This window comes from Corapipo altera, unplaced genomic scaffold (assembly GCF_003945725.1).
Source record: "Corapipo altera isolate COAL_440 unplaced genomic scaffold, ASM394572v1 47, whole genome shotgun sequence".
Lineage (NCBI taxonomy): Eukaryota > Metazoa > Chordata > Aves > Passeriformes > Pipridae > Corapipo > Corapipo altera.
Window position 1 is genome coordinate 1,826,228 of NW_020884897.1, and position 21,899 is coordinate 1,848,126.

The following is a 21,899-nucleotide window of genomic DNA, read 5'->3' on the forward strand; positions in this document are numbered from 1 at the left end:
CCGTGCATTGAGCGTGGTAATTGAGTTTACAGTGGCAACTGATGAGGGTACAGTTAATCGAATGTTGTTCCCAATCAGAACCTGAGTTGTTGCAGAATTGGCAGCAGTTACTTGGTGACTCAGTGCACTGTGGGAACTTGAAGTCTGTGTTATATTTGAAGGCTGTAACAAGGCTGAACCTGCTGTTGATGATGAGCTTGTATGGACAAGTGCTGTAGGTGTAGTACTACTGAGGTGTAAGCCCTTGTACACTCCTGCAACAGAAAAAAAAATAAATCAGTAAGCCTATTTTTCAGAAGACACTCAGCTCCACATAGACATGTCTTCACTGTAAAAATCAAGATGAAATCAAATTCTGTCAAACAGCTGCATACCTGAGGCTTGAAGAATGCCATTCACCCCAATTCCAAGCACCACATCATCCTTCATTTTGAATCCCATCAGCTGTTCTGATGTAACCAAAGCTGAAGCAGCAAATTGAGCACTAACAGAATCCAGTGTCTTGGAAACAAAACCCTAGAAAGAACAATGGTGGCATATATATGTGATTGAGGGTTCCAGAAAGTCAGTACTCTCCCCATTTTAAAGCTAGTACAAAAACTAGTACAACAAAAAATTGATACATGTAAGTCAGAACCATGGACCAGTCACTCTCAGAGCAAGTTGTCAGCATTTGGTACAACTAGTTAAAATCTGAACTGTGGGTTTTTTTCCCCATGCACTTTTAGCTCCATTACAACAACACAGAAGATATTCCCAAGAACTATTCAAAATACAAAGAAACTTATTTCCAAAGTTCTATGTAACAACACTGTTTCACAGATCAACCTGTTCTCATGAAATTCCAAACCCAACTCAGAGACTTGGAGGTTCAGACTGCAAACAACTTCTGAAACTTTTCATGTGTCTGGCACCACTGCAAGCACTACATGTTTATGAATGTTAAGACACTTTCACAGCTGTATGGAGGACATATTCAGGAGTCAGGTTTAATTAACTGAAATTCTGCTCTTAAAATCCCCCACTGACAAGAGGATAACAACATGGCTGGAGATTTCTGCAATTCATATTGCTAAGGCTTTGAAAATTTCATTAATTGACTGACCCATCTTTTTTTTGTTAAGAGGGAGCAGAGGCAACGCCTGCCACACTCACCTGCAGTGTCCCTTCTAAACACTTTACAGAATGGCTATGATGTAGATTCAGGCGAAAGCCACTTTCCTGTTGGTTAGTTTCAAGGTTCTATGGCAACAGTTGACAATTAGAGATGAACCCTGGTGGGAAACAATGAGGGATAAATCATAGCACAGACAAATCCCTCACCTGTGATGTGTTGGCAGAGGAATTACTATTTGCTTGCTGTTGATGAATTTGTGCAAGCTGCTGTTTCTGCATTAGTGCCAGTTGCTGTTGATGTTGCTGGTATTGTTCGGCTGTAAATGCTGAACAAAATATAAAACGAGAAAATACTATATCAAAATATGTAGGTGTTGTGTATATAAACACATCTATTTTATAAACCTAAAGAAACCCCCAAAAAACTACCACAGCGAGTTCCTAGGAGACTTATGCACCTTTATGTCAAAAAGCTGACATTCTCCTAGAAATTTTTTGTTCAAGCTAAACCTTCTCTTTTAAAGCTGTTTTTTTATAGTGTAATAACTGAATTCAGCTCAAGATATCAAAAAAGGAGGGGGAGAATGGAATCAAAACACCATCAAACCCACCAAAAAGTAATAACATTAAAAAGAAAGAAGAGGTAGAAATGGCATCGTTTTCACTTTGTGAAACTACAGTATCTGCGTTATTTGTGGAGTAGGTTGATATGCCCAGCTGGGCAACTGCAGTGCAGCCCTCACTGACAGCACTCTGCAGGCAGCGAGGGGCTACAGTTAAGATCTATGTTCAGCTGAAAACATTGAGCTGAGCACACTCACAACTGGGCTATCGCAGGGCTGTATTTTTGTTGTTTGTAGCCACACACGTACAAGCAATTCCATCAATAAAAAATTTCATGAAACTACACCCTTCTCTCTAACAATCTTAGAAAGGTGACTCAGTCAAGCAGAATTTTGTCCAGTTAACCCACAAGTATAAAACTGATAAAGTGTTACTTGTACAGATTGACAAGGGGATGCCCAATGGTGCAGCAGAGTCACCAGTTCATTAACTAATTTCAGTGTTAATTTTTTTTTTAATTGATGTTTCCAAAACAAAATGAAGTCTCAGTTTTCAATTTACAAACTGAATCAAGGCTAGAGTGTGAATGCCCTTGCAAAGGATATGTCCTTCAGATTTTCCCTTCCATTTTATACTCAGATTGTATAAATGCTCCCAAGTAAGTGCTGTAAATAGCATTCATACTTCAAGAATGCAGTGGACACTTTTGGGGAAGTTCACTACTGCTTGGCAACAAACCACCATCACACTTAAATCCTGTTCACAAATTGCAAATTTTAAGAATTTTTTGTTAATCTACTCCTTCAGGCTTGCTTACCTGAAAAAAAAAAATACTATAATAATGTCCTGCTTCTGGATACAACAGGATTCTGAAGACCAATTATACCTTACATATAAACTTGAACAACAAATCAGTATAAATGGCTAACCAAAACAAGAACTAATATTTGGAAACATCAGACCAAACACTACTGAGCATGCATTTTCCCATTGTATTCGTCCTTTTCTAATGTAAAATTTGTTCAAAATGCTCCTAGTATGCACTAGAAGTAGCATTAAAATTATTACCAGTACTTTGCTGTCTGAACACTTGAAGTGACAGATTTTGATTCAGCTGCTATAGTCACATTACTTTTTTTTTTGTAAGTAACATCCTTCAGCAAGTAAGGACGTAGCACTTACTTATGTAGTCATGAATAACAAATTCCTTCCCAATACTGTTACAGTTAAATCTCACAGCAATGTTTTAAACTATTCTTAGGAAAATAGCTTAGTAGTAGTAACACTGCTCATAAATGTCCTTACTAAAAAAACCAAAACCAAACAAACTAGAATTCATAGACCAAATACTCAAGGAGTTGACTGTTTAATTTATATAAAGAGTTAAGATTTATAAGTTCTTTAGATTTTTTTTTTAAAACTGTCACCAAACACAAGTTAGGGCGAGAAAGCTTTAGCACACAAAGATTAGCATGTAGAAAGCTGACCAGCAGTAGCAGAGGGAGAAAAATGGATATATTGTCCTGGTACTGAGAGATATGTCATTTCTATTGATCCATTAGTAGTGATTGTTTTTTTAAACCCTGAAATTTAGAATCAATATGGTTTAGCCAACATAGTGCCAATGATATTGAAGGTTCTGTTTATTTATTTATTGTGTGATTCTTGGGGTGTCCTGTGCAGGGCCAGGAGTTAGAGTTGATGATCCCAGTGGGTCCCTTCCAACTCAGCATATTGTACAAGTCTAAGAACAAGGTATTTTATTCTGTAGTATGACACATAATGTTTAGTATATATAAAGCTTAGGAATAGATTGCATAATTGATGTAAATAAAGACAACACACAGAATGATAAAGAGGAAAATGGGTAAAAAGAGTACGTTATACCACCATCTTTGACTGAATTATGATTAGAATTTCCAGCATCATAATCATCTCACTTTTGCCTATTTAAGTAAAATTTACTAATAGTTCATTTCAGTTTTCAAGTCCTAAGTATATTTAAGATTCTAACCACAAACCAGAGTTGAGGTAAGCAGTCATCTGTGTTGGTTTAACCACCTCCAAAATACTGTTTTCTCTTGGAAGAACAACAAATGAAGCTTACACAGGCTGTGTTTGTTCAGGAAAGACTACGCTAAAGATCAGCTCTAAGTGCTCCCCCTTCTTTCCCGAAGTGCCATTTGGAAAAACCCTATGTTTCCAATTGTACATCAGCGAATCTCTCTCCAGGCACTCTGTGACCCTTGCAGCTGTACATTTCCCACCACTACCAAACAGTTACACAGCTGTCAAAGGAAACAAGTGACAGAAGAACCCCACTATGATTACCACCCTCATCTATATTTCAACTGTTTCCCTTCCACTTAAAAATACTGCCTGGAAAATACACTCAAGAACATTTCGGGCGTTTTTTCAATTTAGGTTAAATATTCGGCAACATTTTTGCTGCTTCCCTTACTGAAGGTGAAAGTCTACCAGACATTTCAAAATACTATTTACAACTATCAGAGATCTACTGTGAACTCTAAATCAATTGCATCCAGGTTAGAAACACAACACTGCTCATAAAGGACTGCTGCAAGCTACAGACTCCTAAAATAATCTGATTGGTATTCCTTTTCCATTCCACAGGATACACAGATATGTTCATGTACAAGAGGTTATAGACTGTAATTATATAAGCCAGCTCTTCCCTCTCCATGTTACAGAAACACTACACTGAAGGTTTTATTGAAAGCAATACTACTGAGAACTACCCAAATCAAAATTTCTTCCCAAGACAGCAAGCTAGGACATCACACTCTGTTCATCTTCTGTTAGAAGCCACCATGTACTTTGCTAACACCACCACTGGGTTTCTTCCCCTCCTGCTCTCAGGGTAGAGTCTACATAACACTTCAATTGAAGAAATAAGCACATGAATTGTGAGATCTGAGCTGCTTCTGAAAACTATTGTTCCCACACAAGAAAAAAAAAGTATGTACTTTACAGGAAAGTACTTTCATCTATTTAACCTTTCATACTCATTTCCCGTGGCACACAGTTGTGACTGGAACTGGGGAAATGGTACATGTAGAAGAAGTAAAAACGACTGTCATTCTCTTTTGTGTCATACACAGGTCTTTATCTGCCTGGGAAAAAACGAGCAGGCAAGCAGCAAGTCCAGACCTTTCCTGAACACTGAAAACAGGAACCACATTTTTGGTAACTCAGAAGAGTATTGCTACACAACACCAAACAAAGTTACATATTCCTGACATTACTGGAGGCCTTTAAGGCTTTAAAAACATTCATAAAGCAACAGACAACTGAACAACAGCTTGAAGTTTAAAACATGGACAAGACAAAACATTCACTAGTTAAAGACAACACATGAGATTTTAAAACAGAGTCTTGCTTCAGCAGCCCCAGAGTGCAGTGCATACAGACTCTTCTCAAACAGCATGCTGGCACCTCAGTGGTCCTGGTTCCATCACACAGTAATGACTATTTAATAGTTTGCAATTTACTGAACGTAACAGTGAGGAAATATCCAGTTTCATTCACTACACAGAATCACTACACAGTGAGAGGTGAAGGTGGAAATCTCAACCACCACTACCAATACATAATAAATAAGAACATTATAATTTCAGAGTATCTCAACTGTCTTTCACAGCTAACAGCTGCACTTCTATACAAAATCTCTACATACTTTCCAAGGCACTTGCAGTAATTTATGCAAGTCTTAACCTAGTAATTTATGCAAGACTCTTAACCTAGCTCAACCCCTTTTCTAACCTTAAACATGAGAAACCTTTAAGGCCCAATTCTACCTGGAGTTATTCACATCTCAAGCTGGTTATCAGCAGATGGGCAGCTCAAACTTTACCAAGAGACTTGGCTACACAAATGCTTCTTGTTTTCTTGCAGTATACTGTATCAAGTTGTCACATTTCAGTTGAGACAACCCTCAGATTTTAAGTCAGTACATTGTGTTATGCTGCTACTCTCTTAACAGCTTGGAACAACAAACACACACCTATTCTGCAACTGTATTAGTGCTATGCTTTGGCAGCAAGGAAATGTTTTCTAGCTTACAGACTCCAAAAAGCAATGGGAGGTAGAAGAAAAAACTTCAGGAGCTTTCAGCTAGGAGTACAAGGAAAGAAACATCGTACGTGACTGATACTGACTGACAGGATAAATGACTGCCCAGTATCTCCTTTGTGACAGCTACAAATCCTGTTTTATTAAGAACTGAATTATTGCACACTGTACTATGAATGTGTTTTCCTTCAATCATTTTTATGAGCACTTGTAAACCCTGGGATGATTACATGTGCATTTTTTCCCCTCAAATTAAACCACTGAATATCAACTTTCAATTGGATGATTCTGTTTATGTATCACCCAAGTTCTCTGGGGTGCTGATACTCAACAGGTGTTTTCTGGAGCACAGAGTAACAGTGATACTGTCAATGGACTTTGAGCTCAAAGATCCACAGTTTGCAGCAGTTTTATACCGCAATATAAAACTATGCTAACAGTGCTAACTGGTTTTACCACAGTATTTAACATGTAACAGCCTTACAGTGCTGTAGCTTACATCTGGCTTCTCTGAAAACTCAAGTCATTCCCAAATGTGGTCAAAACCAGGGAGGACGGCAGGGCTGACTGCTGCATTTGTGTGAGATTGGTCTTTGTAGGATAAACAGCAACAGTCTCCCCTCACGACTCCTCCTGCAAGTTTCACCCCGAGGTGACTCACCAGTAGTTACTCTGTTTCCCTTCAGTAGAAAATACAGACTTACAAAAAATTGACCACAATAACCAGCTTCCTAAAAGAACAGGGAGCATATCCTGGAAAGCAGAAAATGCATGTGTAAACTCCCCTTCCCTCTACTAGCATTTCCTTTCATTTCCTGAATGGAAGGTGCTCGCTAGATTTGCCAGGCAAACTGAGCAAACTTCGTGGAGTGAACACCATGACCTAGCCAGGTAATAATTTCTTTTTCTTTTTTTTAGTAAAAAGTTTTAAAAATGTAATACTGAGAGATTCAAACAGCTCAATTAAACCTTTCAGCAAAAGTTTCAGTCCTGTTAAACATCTAAAGAATTATTTAAATTACAGTAACTTAAAACCACTTAAAAGGTGTTTCATAACATTGTTAAGTATCTGTTCTCATGAGTGGAAATGTTATTTCAGTGGGAAAACTGAGGCCTTAATACTATATTGGGTTTAAAGAACCTCTCTACAATCCACTTAGAGTACTAGATCCTTTCAGTGGATGACGATTAAAGAGGCAGTTTAGATCAGGTAACAGAAGAAAGATCCCCTAACTAAAGCTTTCAACTGAGAAATTCCATAAACTACAGAATTGCTAAAGTGTGTGGAAAGATGATATATTATGTTACAATGTTTTCTTAAGGGAAGCACATGAGAGCATCACATCCCCGCTGGGTAAGAGAACAATTAGTGGTTGCTAATGCCAAAGTGAATGCAAAGCAAACATCAATCACAATGCTAAGTAATCCAGAACATCACATTTTTAAATCTCTCTCTTATGAGAGATGTCATCTGGATTACACTGCCTGGTTAAAGATTTTCTACCATACAGCAAGTTCTCACCAGTGAATTCAGAAGATTGGAGAGACTTAGAGCCATCAGTGTGATTTAGTATTTGATGCACCAGGCCCAAAGATGTTTCACTTTCTGAAAAGAAGTTCAAGATTGGTTTTACTTAAACATGGCATTATTAGACACTATGAGAACATGAATCATTATGCCCTTGATTATTACTACAACAGCCTTTTATTTCAGCCCAACAGAAACATCAGAACTCTAGAAATTATAAACTAGATATAAGGTCTACATACGCACTCCCTACTTGGTAGCAGAAGACAGACAGAAAATAATTAATAAGGATTTTTACTAGCCATTGAATGAAAGCTAGAAAAGTTTGCTGTGCATTTATATTTGTCTGCCCATCATTCTTAATATGAGTTTCCACCACACCGTCTCAGGCCAGTTGGGGTACACACAGTTACAAATGTGGCGACCCTTGCACAGAATGCAAAGTGTAACAGTTCCTGCAAGCCCAGAGATCCATCACTTTGGAGCAAAGTTTTACTCCGAGTTGAAGCTAAATAAGAAAACCTAATATAACTACGAAGTCTTGAAGTCTCCAGAAATGCTCAAGTGTTTTAGTGTGGCTCTTAACCCATCCTCAGTCACATTTCCCAGATTAAAGAAGCTTTTCCTTTTAATATTTTCTCCTTCAACTAAGCTTAGGGTGGACTCTAAACATCTATTAAAACATCTCAAGGCCATTGCTTCTTCAACCAGGACACCAACAGCTCAGCCACAGATGGGCCAAGGCCAAGACTGTTAAATTCCAATGATGATTGAAAATAGCCATTACAAATTCCAGTACTTTTCATGACCAAGTTTATCCTGTAATGTGAAAGAAGTATTTCAAAAATGGGAAAATAGTAACACAGATAGCAATGTTGAGACTGTTACAGATACAAAGGTTAAATAAAAAGATCTGAACACAGCCAGTGGTGGTATGAAAACCATGAAAAGGCAGGACAAGCCCTTCTACTCTGCTGCAAGGAATTGCCACAAGAATTGAGGAGCTTCCTCCTGCTTCTTTCTGGGAAAGGGTTGCCTAAAATCAGGCATCAGGTATCCTTAATAAGAACATGAAATAACAGTATAGAATCATAGAATGGTTTGGATCAGAAGGGACCTTAAGGCTCATCTAGTTCCAACCTCCCTGCCACAGGCAAGGACACCTGTTTTCATTACATCAGGTTGTTCAAAGACCCCATATAACCTGGCCTTGAACACTTCCAGGGATGGGGCAACTTCTCTGGGCAACTTGTTCCAGTGTTTCACCACCCAGACAGTTAAGAATTTCTTCCCAATATCAAATCTAAACCTATTCTCTTCCAGTTTGAATCCATTTCCCCTTGTCCTGTCACTACATGCTCTTGTAAAAAGTCCCTCCCCATCTTTCTTGTAAGCTCCTTTCAGGTACTAGAAGGTCCCAACTAGGTCAGACCAAAGCCTTCTCTTCTCCAGGCTGAACAAGTACAGATCCTTTAACCAGCGCTACCTTATTTGGGAAATGGAAGTACAGTTCACTATCCTGCTAGACCCCCAAATGTGCTAAGCTGCTTTTAAAAAGCAGATTGAGAGATGTAAAAAAGAGCATGCAAGTGTACTGGGACAGTAAAGTTACTGAACAGTAAAGCACAACTTGCATCACATCATCTAAATATCTGGTTTACAAGAAATCGCAAAGTACATTATGTTGGATTATTTAACTATGTTCGGTATTCCTGCAGCTTTTCATACAGTAAGATCTACGATCACAAACATCAAAACGCTACCAATGTTCAGTAAGGCTTTTCCTCAAAGGGCAAGTTACAAATTCAGTGAGCAGTTAACTGCCAGCCTCCTCAGCCTTGCCAGCTTTCAGACTGTTTTCAAAGTGATCCAACTTCTGAGTGACGAAGGCAGAAAACAACAGAATGCAAGACTGTTGCCTGCTCTTACTGTAGAGCCTGGGAACCAGTGCTCCAGCCTTTCACTAGTGACGGGTATCTCTGCTCTGCTCCTTAAAGACAAGGCTGGAACAGAAGGATACATGCTGTGCAGTCTTAAGACTCTTAAGAGTCTTTAACTTTTGTTACTAGATGCAAGCATTCCAAAGTCCAAATGCAACATATTTAACAAGTCTCCAGCAGAAAGCACAGTCTGTCTATAATATGATGCAGTTCAAAGACTACTATTTGCCCAGCAGAATCAGATCAATCTAACAAGGGACAAAAACACTTCTTATTCCTTATGCCTATTGTACAATCCAGAGTTACAAGCTCCATCTCTGAAGATTTTGATTCAGAAACTTGAGACTGTCAGCAATACAGGCTCCTTTTCTGAAGTAATTTTGCTGCATTTTGTTTACAGTTAGTAGCTCCCCAACTGAACAAGTTAATTCTCCACAATAATCTTGAATAAATGCTCTTGCTTGCTTTTTAGTGGTGTTCTGTATAACATGTGTGAAGATCTCTGAATCAGGTCTTTTTGCAAGAGGGCAAAGGATAGTTTTTCATAATTCTTCAGCAAGATGAAAAGGAATCACCCTCTTCCAAAGTGATGCTACTTTTCTTGGCCACTTGATCCTGGTGCCAAAGTTTAGCCTTCGGCACACAGCAAGTGTTCAAGTAACTCTGTAAGGGATTTCTTTTTTTAAGGCATCCCTTCTCAGTTTATACACAAAATCTCAATGCAACAACATCTTCCACACATCTTTGATGTTGAGCATTCTGAAACCCAGGATCAGAATAACTTGGATTTCCTTCAGGGTCAAAGGCACTTCAAAATGTTTATAAAACACCCGTTTCCTTGGGGAAACTTCTCTCTGATCTTCAGGATGAACAATAATGCTTCCTGTAGCCAGAGAATGGTACAGAAGCACAGCTGCTATAACACGTCCTCTGCTTAACAGAAGACCTGAGATACAATGTCCACTTCATGCCCCTGTTGGCCATGTATAACAGACCTGAGAAGCAAGGTTTTCCATAGCAATTGTTCCACGTCAGCAGCATGTCTGCATCATTCAAGGTAGAAAAAGTCCAAGACTTATCTACACTTTAGTATGGAAACAGACAAAACTCATGTGACAGTACAAGATACACATGGCAACACGACCACCTCTGCTGGTCACTACAGAATCCTAGGATGAGCTTCCTCTTAAAGGCAAGCAATATGGTTTGACCACAACTCAGAGCAGCAGCAAAAAGATTTAAAAAAAAAAAAAAGGTATTAATAAGTGTTTTCTGGTAGAAAGACCAACAGCCAATTCAAAAACCTAAAAGGTAAAGAGAAAGAAACCTAAAAAAAAAAATCTATGCCCACAACAAACTCCCATCTTTAAAAACAATGAAGAAAAAGTAACAGGTACACTGTACAGAGTTGTTAATCTGTAGAAGTAACTACTAGAAAAACTTTAGTACAGTTGTTAGATACCTGATGTTCTCTACAGTATTTGCTACAGAAAGTAAGAAGACAACTCAGCAGCTGCAACTGACTGGTACCATTGAAGAAGTCAGACTCACATGAGACAAACAAACAGCCCTGTGATCTGTGCAGACAACCTATCTCAGAGTCCTTTAAAAACCAGAAAAAAAAATCCACTAAAAAACAGACTGGCACCGAGAATGAGACTCTGTGCTCCTTCTGAACCCCTACACTGACAATCAGCAGTACATCACACAGACACAAACTTCTGTACACCTCCAGTGCCACAAGAATCCCAAATAAGATTATAAATATACAGATACAATCTGCCCAGATATACAATTAATAAGTGACTATCCAAAGACTGTGGTAACTGATTTAAAAGTGTATCTATTACTTCAGACAGCTACATTTTTTAATTGAATATTTAATTCCTGTATCAAACCCTAACAAAAATATGAAACTAAACTCTGTAACATTTATATTTTGAAAAGCTTGGAATACTAACTTACATATTTTACATGGATACTAAGCCATCTGCACAGAATTCCAAGCACAAATTAGTGTTATATACCAGGTACTTACACACATGTATTACTTCCCCACAGGCTTAAAGATGCAACCACACAATTAAACCCTGGTATGGAACTCATCACCATAAATAATAATAGCATTTAATTCCTAAATGATGTAGATAAACATCCTAACCATCTATTTCAGGAAAAAAGACTCTAAAAGGGTGTGTGTGTTTATTTATACACACACACAATTATATAAGCTTTAAACTCAAACAGTCAATTTTTCAAATCTACACGTTTTCAGATGCAAAGTATTGCCATTAATACTTTAAAGTGCATTTATAATCTATTCAGTACCCAATAGTTTCGTTTTCACACTCATAACCTGGCTACCATTTTATCATAGTTCAGACTGGTCATCATCCAGAGGATGCTCTCATTCAGTTCTGGACTTGCTTTGAACCACTTGAAGGGCAGAATTTAAACACCAGAAGCCAAACTTATATAACAAACCAGAAGAACCATCACTTTTAGCCTTTGTACATTTCCAGCAAGAATTATCATAAAAGAGAAAAGAAAGGGGGATAGGGGCAAGGACCTAATCTAGGACAGCATGGAGAGGAAGCATGAAATAAAGCAGCAGAACAAAGGCACTCACTAACTCTACAAATGCAAGTAGAAAGAATTTTCAGGTTAAAAACCCAAAACGTGGTACAGGGAGAAAAGGTACAAAATATATTGGCAAACAGGAGGATTAAAGTCATCTGATACGAGGGTATCAGATTTTGAGCAAACCACCAAAACACCTCACAATTTGATTATTTTATTAGGTATATGCATCTCTCCCCACTGCACTCCTATATTATCCAGGTATTGTGATTGATTTCCAAAGCCATAATTCAAAATGGTACGGAAAGCATGATTCTACAGACTCCTTACAAAACTCCTTACAAAGGTGAACTTTTAAGTTATTTCTTCATAAAAAAACTATGTCACTTCTACTATAAAAAGATGACATTTATGGTACTGACTCATCAAAATTCATGAGTTATTTAAGTTCCACTCTAACACTGTAAATGCCAGTCTTCCAATATGAAGAGCCCTACAAAAAGATCGATGCTTTCCAACAGTGTTCCAATTAAAAAACACCACCACATCAAGTTTTTTCAGTCAGGTCCTCAAATCTGCAATTGGGTTCTGTAAGATGTAGTCTGCCACTTGCTGACAAGACGTAGAGGTGATTAGTCCAAGAGTTTTGCTAAGCATGAGCAGATGCATCAGTGAGAGTGGGCTGGGTACTTTTTGGATGGGAAATGGCATTTAAGTTCATTTAAGTTCAATTAAGAATTCATAGCATGCTGGGATTTTAAATGCAAACATTTTAACTAAACAATTCCCATCACCACCACACTTTGTATTAAAAAAAATTTTGGAATGTAGTATTTACATCAACATTTCGATTAACATGTTTTTGATTTTAAAAATCCAAATCCTCAGTCAACTGAAACCCTACACAATATTGTTTTTAAAGCTTCGTATTTCTAAACCTGTAATTACATACCACTGTAGCACTAGTATAAATCTCAGATGCAGTACTCTACTGTTAGCAATAAATGCAAACAAACGTTCCATGTAGCAAATAAAGAGATACACATGAAGATGGGCTGTTACCATCAAAACAGACCACGATGTAAAGTATGGATGACCTAATGATATTCTGGATTTTCTGAACCAATTTAAAACTTCTGGAAGCAAGTTTGTTAAATTAAACATACCAATATGTGCTGAACCACTGCTACTTTTACTTTGTGTAGAGGTACTGCATGTCTGGGTCCCGGGTTGTGCTGTGCCTGTTCGATTTAAACCCCTGTATAATTTCCTACAGGAGAGTTCATCATTGTCACTGTCATGTAGGGATGGTGTCCGAGGCCTAAAATGCCGCCATCTACATGATTTGATATTGACTAGTATCTGACTGAGGTCTTTTGAGAAAGATTTGTCCGAGGTATTTGTTTCTGAGGTATTGGCAAATTGACTGATTGAAGAGTGTTGTGATGAGGAAAACCTTTCCAAATCCAGGTGATGAAATGCATTATCGTAGTCCGAATGCGCTCTGTCCAGCAGCACCCTAAAACCAGGACAACAATGTAGAATTACACAGTGGCAAGAAAACACGAAGAAAGTCACCAGTTTGACATGTGTGCTTGGGGATGACAAAGGGATGGAAGGAGTTACACAAAGCTCTTCTAGAACAAGCAAACACACACTCCCTCCCAATGCATGACTACCCATTATTTTACAGTAAATATTATATTTAGGTATATTTTAGCTTTTACTGTTTCAAGAGCTGAGGTACAACATCATGTATATATTAAGACTGCAACAACATGTAATTAAAAACCAGCAATTCCATAGCACTCACCTTCCACCACGGCCAACCCGTCGTCGTGCAAACCCAATGCACCTCTGGGGAACGGTGAGGGTGGTTAAGCAGTATCTGTAACGCACGTCTCCTAATCTTCCCTCTTTAGGGCTACTCCATGGCCAGTTGCCAGGTTGGTCTAAATGAGGCTTGAAATAATTTTAAACAGTTAGACACAAGATGTTTTCCAACAGTGACACTCTGTCTTATAATACATAAGGAAACTCTACTTACAGCATAGTACTGACAGCCTGCTTTCCTACGGAAGGCAAAAGGACCATCGGGATCATTTTCTTCCTCAGCCTCCGAAGAACCAGACAAAACCTTTAAAGAGGGGACGGGGAGGTAGGGTATATGAGGAGAGATATTAGCAAATTCATGAGTTTTACTTCTGTTCTTTCCCCAAGAGCAGTACAAAACTCTAGAGATCCTACCTGGGAGAGAGGTTCTTCATCTGAGCTAGGAAAATCATACTGATTCAAATCTTTAGCATTAAAGACTGGCAGTGCAGCAGGACTTGTCTGTTGAGGAGTAGCAGCAGCGGACGAAGGTAAGACTTTTGGCTTCTTCTCATACTTTCTTTTGGGTCTAATAACATCAGGCTTATCTTGCTGCAAGAAAAATAAAAAGCAGTGTAAAATTACACACAGATGAAAATTACATTAAAACAGGAGTTTAAGAAAACTCCTGTGTAAGGAAGCTAAAATGTGAACTCATCTCTCCACCATCTTGATAGTAAAATATGCAGTTATTTCAAGAGTATCTGGATTTTGTTTTCAGTAATGGAAACATTTAAGAAACAAGGTGGAATCACGCACTGTTTGCTCAATCTGTGCTGGATAACTCACTAGCAGTTAAGGTGACAGAACTACTTTGGAGAAGCAGACCAAAATACATATGATGATCTCCATGAGGGACCTTTTTCATTTTCTAGCATTTTGAACTAATAACCACTTATGCAGTGTTAGGGAATTACTAAGTACCAAACAATGCTTTAAAGGCAAAAATAGAAGTTAAGACTTCTCAAAGGTATCTACAATCTCACAAACGCCTCTAAAAATTAAACACATTTCCCCATACTATGCAAAGCAAAGTTTAAGTGCCTTTCCCAAGTTTCCAAGAACCAGATTTCTTTCAAGCTGTGAGACACTGCACTGACCCAACATCACTGAGAGGCAAGTACACGCCAGTAATCACAACTAGATTGCTCTACTATCAGTGGAAGAATTCACTGATTCAAAACACTCTGTCAGTTTCAGAACAGCCTCTGGATACTCTTCACTCACAAGAAGCCTTAGTTTAAAATTCAAATTATACCTCAGCATTTCTCCTGTGTTACCTGACCTATTTAACATGCTCAGCTGTTCGCACTGTAGCTATGCTTTGTATGACACAAAATTAAAGCCTGCAGGAAAAAAAGTGCTGGTCAGCTGTCTAAATCAAATAAGGTTCTTTGATACTTTACTTAAATACGAAACCAGACAAAGATATACAGCATTCTGGGAATACCAGCAGATCTTCTCTGGATTAAAACAGCGACGTAATTTAGAACAATATATGGATTTTACATCAGTAGTTCCATCTTTGTACAACATCTAGGTAAGAAATACAGTTTTGTTCACAATATCCTAACTTTAGGGGCAGTATTAGAGAAAAATGTTTCTATCCCCCTGAATGAGAAAAAATTGCATGTGTCCTTTTGTCTGTAGTTTGTCTAGACTTTATTTCTGTCTTAAGAAGTACAGGGAGTCTGTATGTTATCCTCATAACTCCAACAGAACAAAGCACTTTATTTCACCTGCAGTTTTGCTACCTGTTGTTAGTTTCAGAAAGCCTCCCCTCTCCTCCTATCCTAAAATGCTGTATCTTGTGTACTTTATAGCCAAACAGTAACTCAGTTACTAACATTACTCACTTTGACTTTATATTCTTTCAGTTCCATAGCTTCTTGGTGTTTAAAAGAACTGCTGTTAGTCACAGGAATGATGGGAATAGCATAGGTAGGTTTAAGTGGCTGCCGCTGTGCCATGACTTCAGACATGATCTCTCCACTGTAGTCACCCAAATTATACCTGAAATCAGAAAACATTTGTTGGAGTGCTTACAATGTACATCTGGTGAAAAAACTGAGAAACATGGAGAAACAAGAACTAATACTTGAAGTTTGGGGACATCCAGGACATCAGCAAGAGGTACAGAAAGTATTATTACAGAAAAGGGGACTAATAACATAGAAAATTCATTGCAGTGGCTAATGCTGACAAATAAAAAACGATAATTACTCTGTAAAGCATCTCCAAAGCACAATACTATAAAGGAAAGAAGCAGAAACTAGAAGGAAAGAACAGGAGAGGATTACCCTCCACCCTCCCTTGGGGACTGCTGCCATTTAAAACCCATACATTTATCACTTGAAAGGTTTTAAACAGTGAGGCAGAGTGCCTTATTCATTAATCCTTCCCCTTTTGTATTAGGGAATATTTTCACAACAAGTAGATCCATGAAACATATTACATTTCAAATCCTGTGACAAATGCTGGGTTGAAGTGCAGTTCTTCACTCTGAGGGAGGTATTAGTGTCTTCCCTCTATTCAACAGCTTATTTTATGAGAAAGCTACTGTGAAAACCTTCAAGATTTCCCCCCTCTCCGGTTCTGCTTAAAATGCTCAGTGCTTAAAAAAAAGTGCCCTAGCAGAAAAATTCAGCTTGCCTCCCTAAGAATCCAGACTAAAATGTTAGTTCTAGAGCTTTAAGATACTGACTCAGAACATTTGTTTTCAAACATGGATACTTGAGCTACGGAGGTCTACTCAGATTCTAAGTATGAACCTTAAGAACAGCTCCACATTGCAACTGTAAATCTCAGCCAATTAGGAAAGTGACAACTGAGCATTTGGCCCTCAGCACAGCTGACCAACAGGATGCCAAAAGAAGTACAAGCTGGAGATGACTCACATTTCATACTCTATGAAATGATTATTTCTTTTCTTCAAGAGGGTGTTTGATCAAGCTTTTTTAGCAAAGAATCACAATCATGAAGTCAAAGAATGGTAATGTTTGAAAATGGCCTTAAAAATAGCTGGTATTTCCTTAATCTATGTATTTAACATGCATTTTCACCTGAAACTATGATCTCTCTTCTGGTATAACATACAGAATAGATAAACACATTTGAAAACATGTACACATCTAATGAAACAATGTAGTTCAGTTTGATCACCTTGTCAAAATAAGCAACTTCCTAGCCTTATATTTTGCTCTCCACAGCCATATACAAAACTATGTTATCCTGTAAACCCATGTCTAAATAGTTATTTTAAAAATCTCCCACTGTTTAAATATTTGAAGCAATCAGAATATAAAGCAGCTTCCAAAGCTTTCTGCAGTAACTTTCCAATGAACATTACCTCTTTTCCATAATTTCCAGTGTCAAATGCAGCAATTCTCTCTTGCTTTTTTCTCTTCTCTTTATCATCTCCAGGATGGTCACTGCACGACTGAGATCTCGACGCAGCTTAAGCATCTTCTCGTAAGAAGCTTCATCATTCTTCCGATTCTGCAGATGCACAGAGTATATGTGTTTCCCCTCATCATTTAAATTCAGTAATCTGAACCACAGTAAGTTCTAAATATTTACATATATCAAAAAAGACACGTCATATGCCAAACCAAGGAGAAGAATGTGCATGTTATCAATGAGTTACAGCTTACTAATACAATAAGTAGGTTTAATGATAGATTTAGTGAAGAAATTAATATAAACTTTCATTTAATAGCTGTCCTAAGGTAGTTTTGCTTTTTACCCCTGCAAATTAGAAAAGAGAAGATGCCCATTTTTACTGTTTCATTCAACACAGCACAACTGTTTCTTTACATAAGCTACTTTTTGAAAGGGGGAAAAGGAGAAGGAAAAGAAAGAACAGCTGAGAGAGGCTCTGATGTACATACTTTTCGTGTCTGCATCTTTTCTGTTCGCCTTCTAAAAGCAACATAAGGGTCATTTGTGCTGGAACCATCTCGTTTCTCTTGTTTCACTGCTGGGATAAGAGAGGGACCTCGACAGTTTTTCCTCTTTTTAATCCAGTACTCATACACTTCTCTGATCAATTCATCATCTTCCTTCAGCAACAGCTTGGCCTCTTGCAGGCTGACTGGCTAAATGTAAAACCCAGCATGTCACTTTCATACAGTAACATACAGAGCGTGTATTTCAAATTCTTTATTCAAAGTACCATTGTACCTGCTGACCGCTGCCTTTTTCTAGTCTGTCTATCATCTCCTCAAACTGCAAAGGAGAGATGTCCATTCTTTTCTTCAACTTGTTCACAAAGATCTCATCTTCGGAATCCAAGTCATAATCCGGCTGCTCAGCATCCAAACTAAAAGCTAAACGGTACAGTGAAAGTTAAAGTTAGTTTTACTACAGAAATGTTTTGTTCTAATAGCAACGTTCAGAATACACAGCACACTCTTCTGGAGACGAAACCAAAATCATTTGTTTGAATGTTGCAGTAAAACTACTTTCAAGTTACACCTATTTTTTCCTTGGAAAAAAATTACACTGTTAAAAATCAGGCATAAAAGTTGCCATCTATTTGATTATGGTTTTGTTATTCAATGTAAACTTAGTAGTGGTCAAATCAGCTAGCAGCTTTCTGCCTCAATCTTTTCTGTAAGAAATTTTTAGATTGGTGAATATTTTGAATGCTGCTGAGTATTCTCTAGTTTTATGTCTTATATGATCAACAGTTAAGACTACAGCCCAAACACACACATGGGAAAGTATATGCAGACTGTATTACAGTGATCTTACACATACTCTCATCAATGATTTTTGTGATATAGATGAGTCAGACTAAACTGGCTCAGCATGGTCTACCCTATGTAGCAAGGCATCTTCAAATACAAGCACTGTTTTGCAGAATGCTAACAACTGTTTGTTTTACACAATACCCTATGAAAAGGCAGCACTCTGCATTCAAAACAAGATCTCCCTAGTTCTTATGCCTCATTCAAGTTGTTTTAAGTAGTAAGAGACAAATTTCTTCTCAAGTGCACACCTGAAAACACATACCTTGCTTCTAATAAATAAAGAGGTAGAATACAATGCAGCTGAAAAATCACAGTTCCAGCTGCTAGACCTGCTAGATAAAGAAGCTTTTCCTTATCTAGCCTAAACAAAGAAAAGAAGAATGAAAAGTATAACCTTAATATCAGCATGCGAGATTGCTAGTAGGAAGATAATTTTTTACCATGAGGGTGTTGAAACACTGGAACAGGTTGCCCAGAAAAGTGGTGGATGTCTCATTCCTGGAAACATCCAGGTCAGGTTGGACGGGGCTCTGAGCAACCTGACCTAGTTGAAGATGTCCCTGCTCATTGCAAGGCGTTGGATTGGATGATTTTTAAAAGGTCCCTTCTAACTCAAACTATTCTACGTTTCCAATACTTCAAGACATTATTGAGACTGACTGATACAGAAGTCTAGCATTTAACCAAAGTTAATTAGGCATGAGATCTTTTTACATAGCACAGATACTACTTTTTAAATTCTACTCATTACACCATGCAACAGAATTCTGCAACATACTGTATTTTTCATTTTTTTTTCTTCCAAAAGTAATCTGAAGTATTGTGGTGCTCACATGAAGGGTCATATCCATACAGAACAGCTGCTATCTTCTAACAAAAACAAAATCCCAACAAATTTGCAAGTCATCAGCAATGCCAAAACCCACCTATTTTTCGATATACAATACTTCCATCCAGGCACAGGCAAATACTACCACTACTATTACCATTTCTGCTTGGCTTGCCAATCCACTCTCACTGTCATTTTATCTTGAATATGCTTCTGGGACAGGTACTCTGTTTCTTAACTATGTATTATATATTTTCCTCTTCAAGTAGATTTGTGTCCTTGCTAAAAAAAAAATATCTAAATTTCCCTGCAAACTGTTACTACTGACCAAGAACTAAATATACTTCTTCAGCAAGTAGTATGCATTTTTCAGCATGTTGGAAAAAAATAATTCTCAGAAGTCAAGTCGTGGTGGGAGTTCAGCAGACATTTAGCAGCAATGTCTGGCAAAATAAAGCTCTCAATGTACAAAGAAATGAGTTCCTTTACTTACGCTGTATGTGAATCAGCTGCTTTGGCATTTTAAATTCTCCAGGATATATAGATTCATAGTATGCAATATTACTTTCTGCTTCTGGAACCGGTATAACCATGTTATCCCTCTTCTCTCCATAGACTTGTTGTGCTGAGATAGCCCGTTGGAGGTGATGTTCCTACAAACAAAAAAGGTCAAGATGAAAACTCGAGATAATATTTCCATAACTCAAGACTTGCTAGAGCTGAAAGAAGGTTATTCCTTTGCAAATGCTCTCATTGTAAACCCCCGAGCCCTGACCTGAGGAACGGGTGGTCGCACTCCTGACCCAAAGTGCGCTCCCCCCGCCGGACGGTTTCCCAGCAGGTGGCGCTCTCCCCTTACACACCCCCCACCTTCAGCTTCCCAACCCCGCCGAGACCCGCGCTGCTGGAACACCGGCCACGCACAGCCAGCCACGGCCACGCACAGCCAGCCACGCACAGCCAGCCACGCACAGCCAGCCACGCACACCGAGCCACGCACACCGAGCCACGCACACCGAGCCACGGCCACGCACAGCCAGCCACACAAGTCCGCGATTAAATATATCTGGAGAGACACTTCGGATTGATTAGACATACAGATTATAACAAGCAGCTGCAGACAGATATTGACTCTGGTATTATTCTGTATCTGCCTTGGCCATTTATTGCCAGCGATAACAGAAAACCAGAAAGCAGGCCTGCCATCATCGCCGACGAACAGCAATTACTTTTACCCACTGAATGATTCCTGAAGATGTTCTCATTTATTGTAATGCTTCCCATTATCCTCCCGCTCCTCCTCCTAATCCATCAAATAAAGCAAAAATGCAACCCATTCTTGCTGTAGTTCTCTCAAGACAGTAAGTAATATCTGCAGAGTTCATGCAGAGTTAATGACAAAACGCCACACACCAAAACATCTGCATGTTTGTAACTGGTTTACTGACAACATAACATGCTATTTTTTTTCCCTAGCATCAGTGCTAATTTCTTAAATTTCTATACTGTTTCTTTACTGTGCTCAGTAGACCAGTGCAAAAGTAGTTGTTGTGCCAATACAACTCTCAATGAGATGCTATAAACCAGATCACTGAAATACCTAAAAACAGCAACTGCAGCAAAAGGGTAGCAGGGATAGTTAGTTTTAACATTGAAGCAAAACATATCAGTGTTCATCCACGTGATCTTATTGCATCTTTACTTGTCTGACTTCAATTTAATTCCTCTAGTATAATAAAGGCAATTAAGATCTTCTGTCTAAACTTTAAAAGATAAGAAATCAAGAAAATTATAAAATAGGCTTTATTGTAAACTCTAGAGTTGTTGCAGCCTGGAACCTAAATGTGTTCCAAGGTTTAATTGTGCTGAAAGAATTCACAGGATTTATCTTCAAACAAATTGCAGAGATTTCTATCTGCCCCCTGGTTAAAAGGCTTCTTCACAAAAGGAGACCAATAGTGAGAGTAAGACATAGCACACAGTTGCAAGCAAAACTCATGGCAATGATTTTGATCTTCCAGCAGTTGTAAAGTTTATACACGTGTCACCTAGGAAGCACGGCAGCTAAAATTCTTTCTTGGGTATGGACAAAGTAATTTCTTTTCTACCTCTTTAGGGAGGCACTGCTCTCAGACACCTCAAATTTGTGTAAACTGTAATAACTCTTCAGTTGTCCCCACAGCTACAACTCTTGCAGAACAGGGAATTTAGGAATTTATCTTCGTATAGCACAGTAGGATTCTAGGTCAAATACAGAGTAATAGTCAATGGCTTTTGAATAACATCAAAGGTTTACTGTTTTTATAACAGTATCAAGGGTTCCTGGCGTATCCACCCCAATCTGTGTTTCTAATCACAAAAAATGTGTTATTTCAGGGAATAAGGCTAGACACTAAAGATTTCAATTTCTCTGATCCACCTCTGATATGGACATGGACACAGCCTATACTTATTTACTAACAGGTTTCAGTAATGAGTACTTACAAAAATCTTAACAATATTCTTGAAACAGAAGCACACCTCATAGTTCTGCCTGGCTCTCATCCCAATTACAGAAACACTCAGTATGTGAGCAGAGAGTGCTAGCAGATCCATATGTTATGAAAGCCACTGGATAAAATTTC

The 21,899-nt window shown here is 38.3% G+C and overlaps 1 protein-coding gene across 5 annotated transcripts in view; it reads right to left on the reverse strand.

Annotated features, from left to right (window-relative positions):
• EPC1 (enhancer of polycomb homolog 1) overlaps positions 1-21,899 on the reverse strand; it is a 64,109-nt gene that overhangs the window by 2,437 nt on the left and 39,773 nt on the right. For 2 of the 5 annotated variants that reach the window (XM_027648531.1, XM_027648535.1), the window contains 14 exons: positions 19,769-19,928; positions 17,875-18,020; positions 17,583-17,789; positions 17,042-17,190; positions 15,549-15,705; positions 14,068-14,244; positions 13,868-13,957; positions 13,634-13,782; positions 12,987-13,339; positions 7,295-7,378; positions 1,324-1,442; positions 1,156-1,242; positions 375-516; positions 1-254 (listed from right to left, as the gene is read on the reverse strand). The exon at positions 1-254 is cut by the window's left edge and continues 113 nt beyond it. In XM_027648531.1, coding sequence (XP_027504332.1) covers positions 1-254; positions 375-516; positions 1,156-1,242; positions 1,324-1,442; positions 7,295-7,378; positions 12,987-13,339; positions 13,634-13,782; positions 13,868-13,957; positions 14,068-14,244; positions 15,549-15,705; positions 17,042-17,190; positions 17,583-17,789; positions 17,875-18,020; positions 19,769-19,928 — 2,274 coding nt within the window. The remainder of the gene's footprint in view (positions 255-374; positions 517-1,155; positions 1,243-1,323; positions 1,443-7,294; positions 7,379-12,986; positions 13,340-13,633; positions 13,783-13,867; positions 13,958-14,067; positions 14,245-15,548; positions 15,706-17,041; positions 17,191-17,582; positions 17,790-17,874; positions 18,021-19,768; positions 19,929-21,899) is intronic. The other 3 variants (XM_027648533.1, XM_027648532.1, XM_027648534.1) reach the window with 3 other exon arrangements.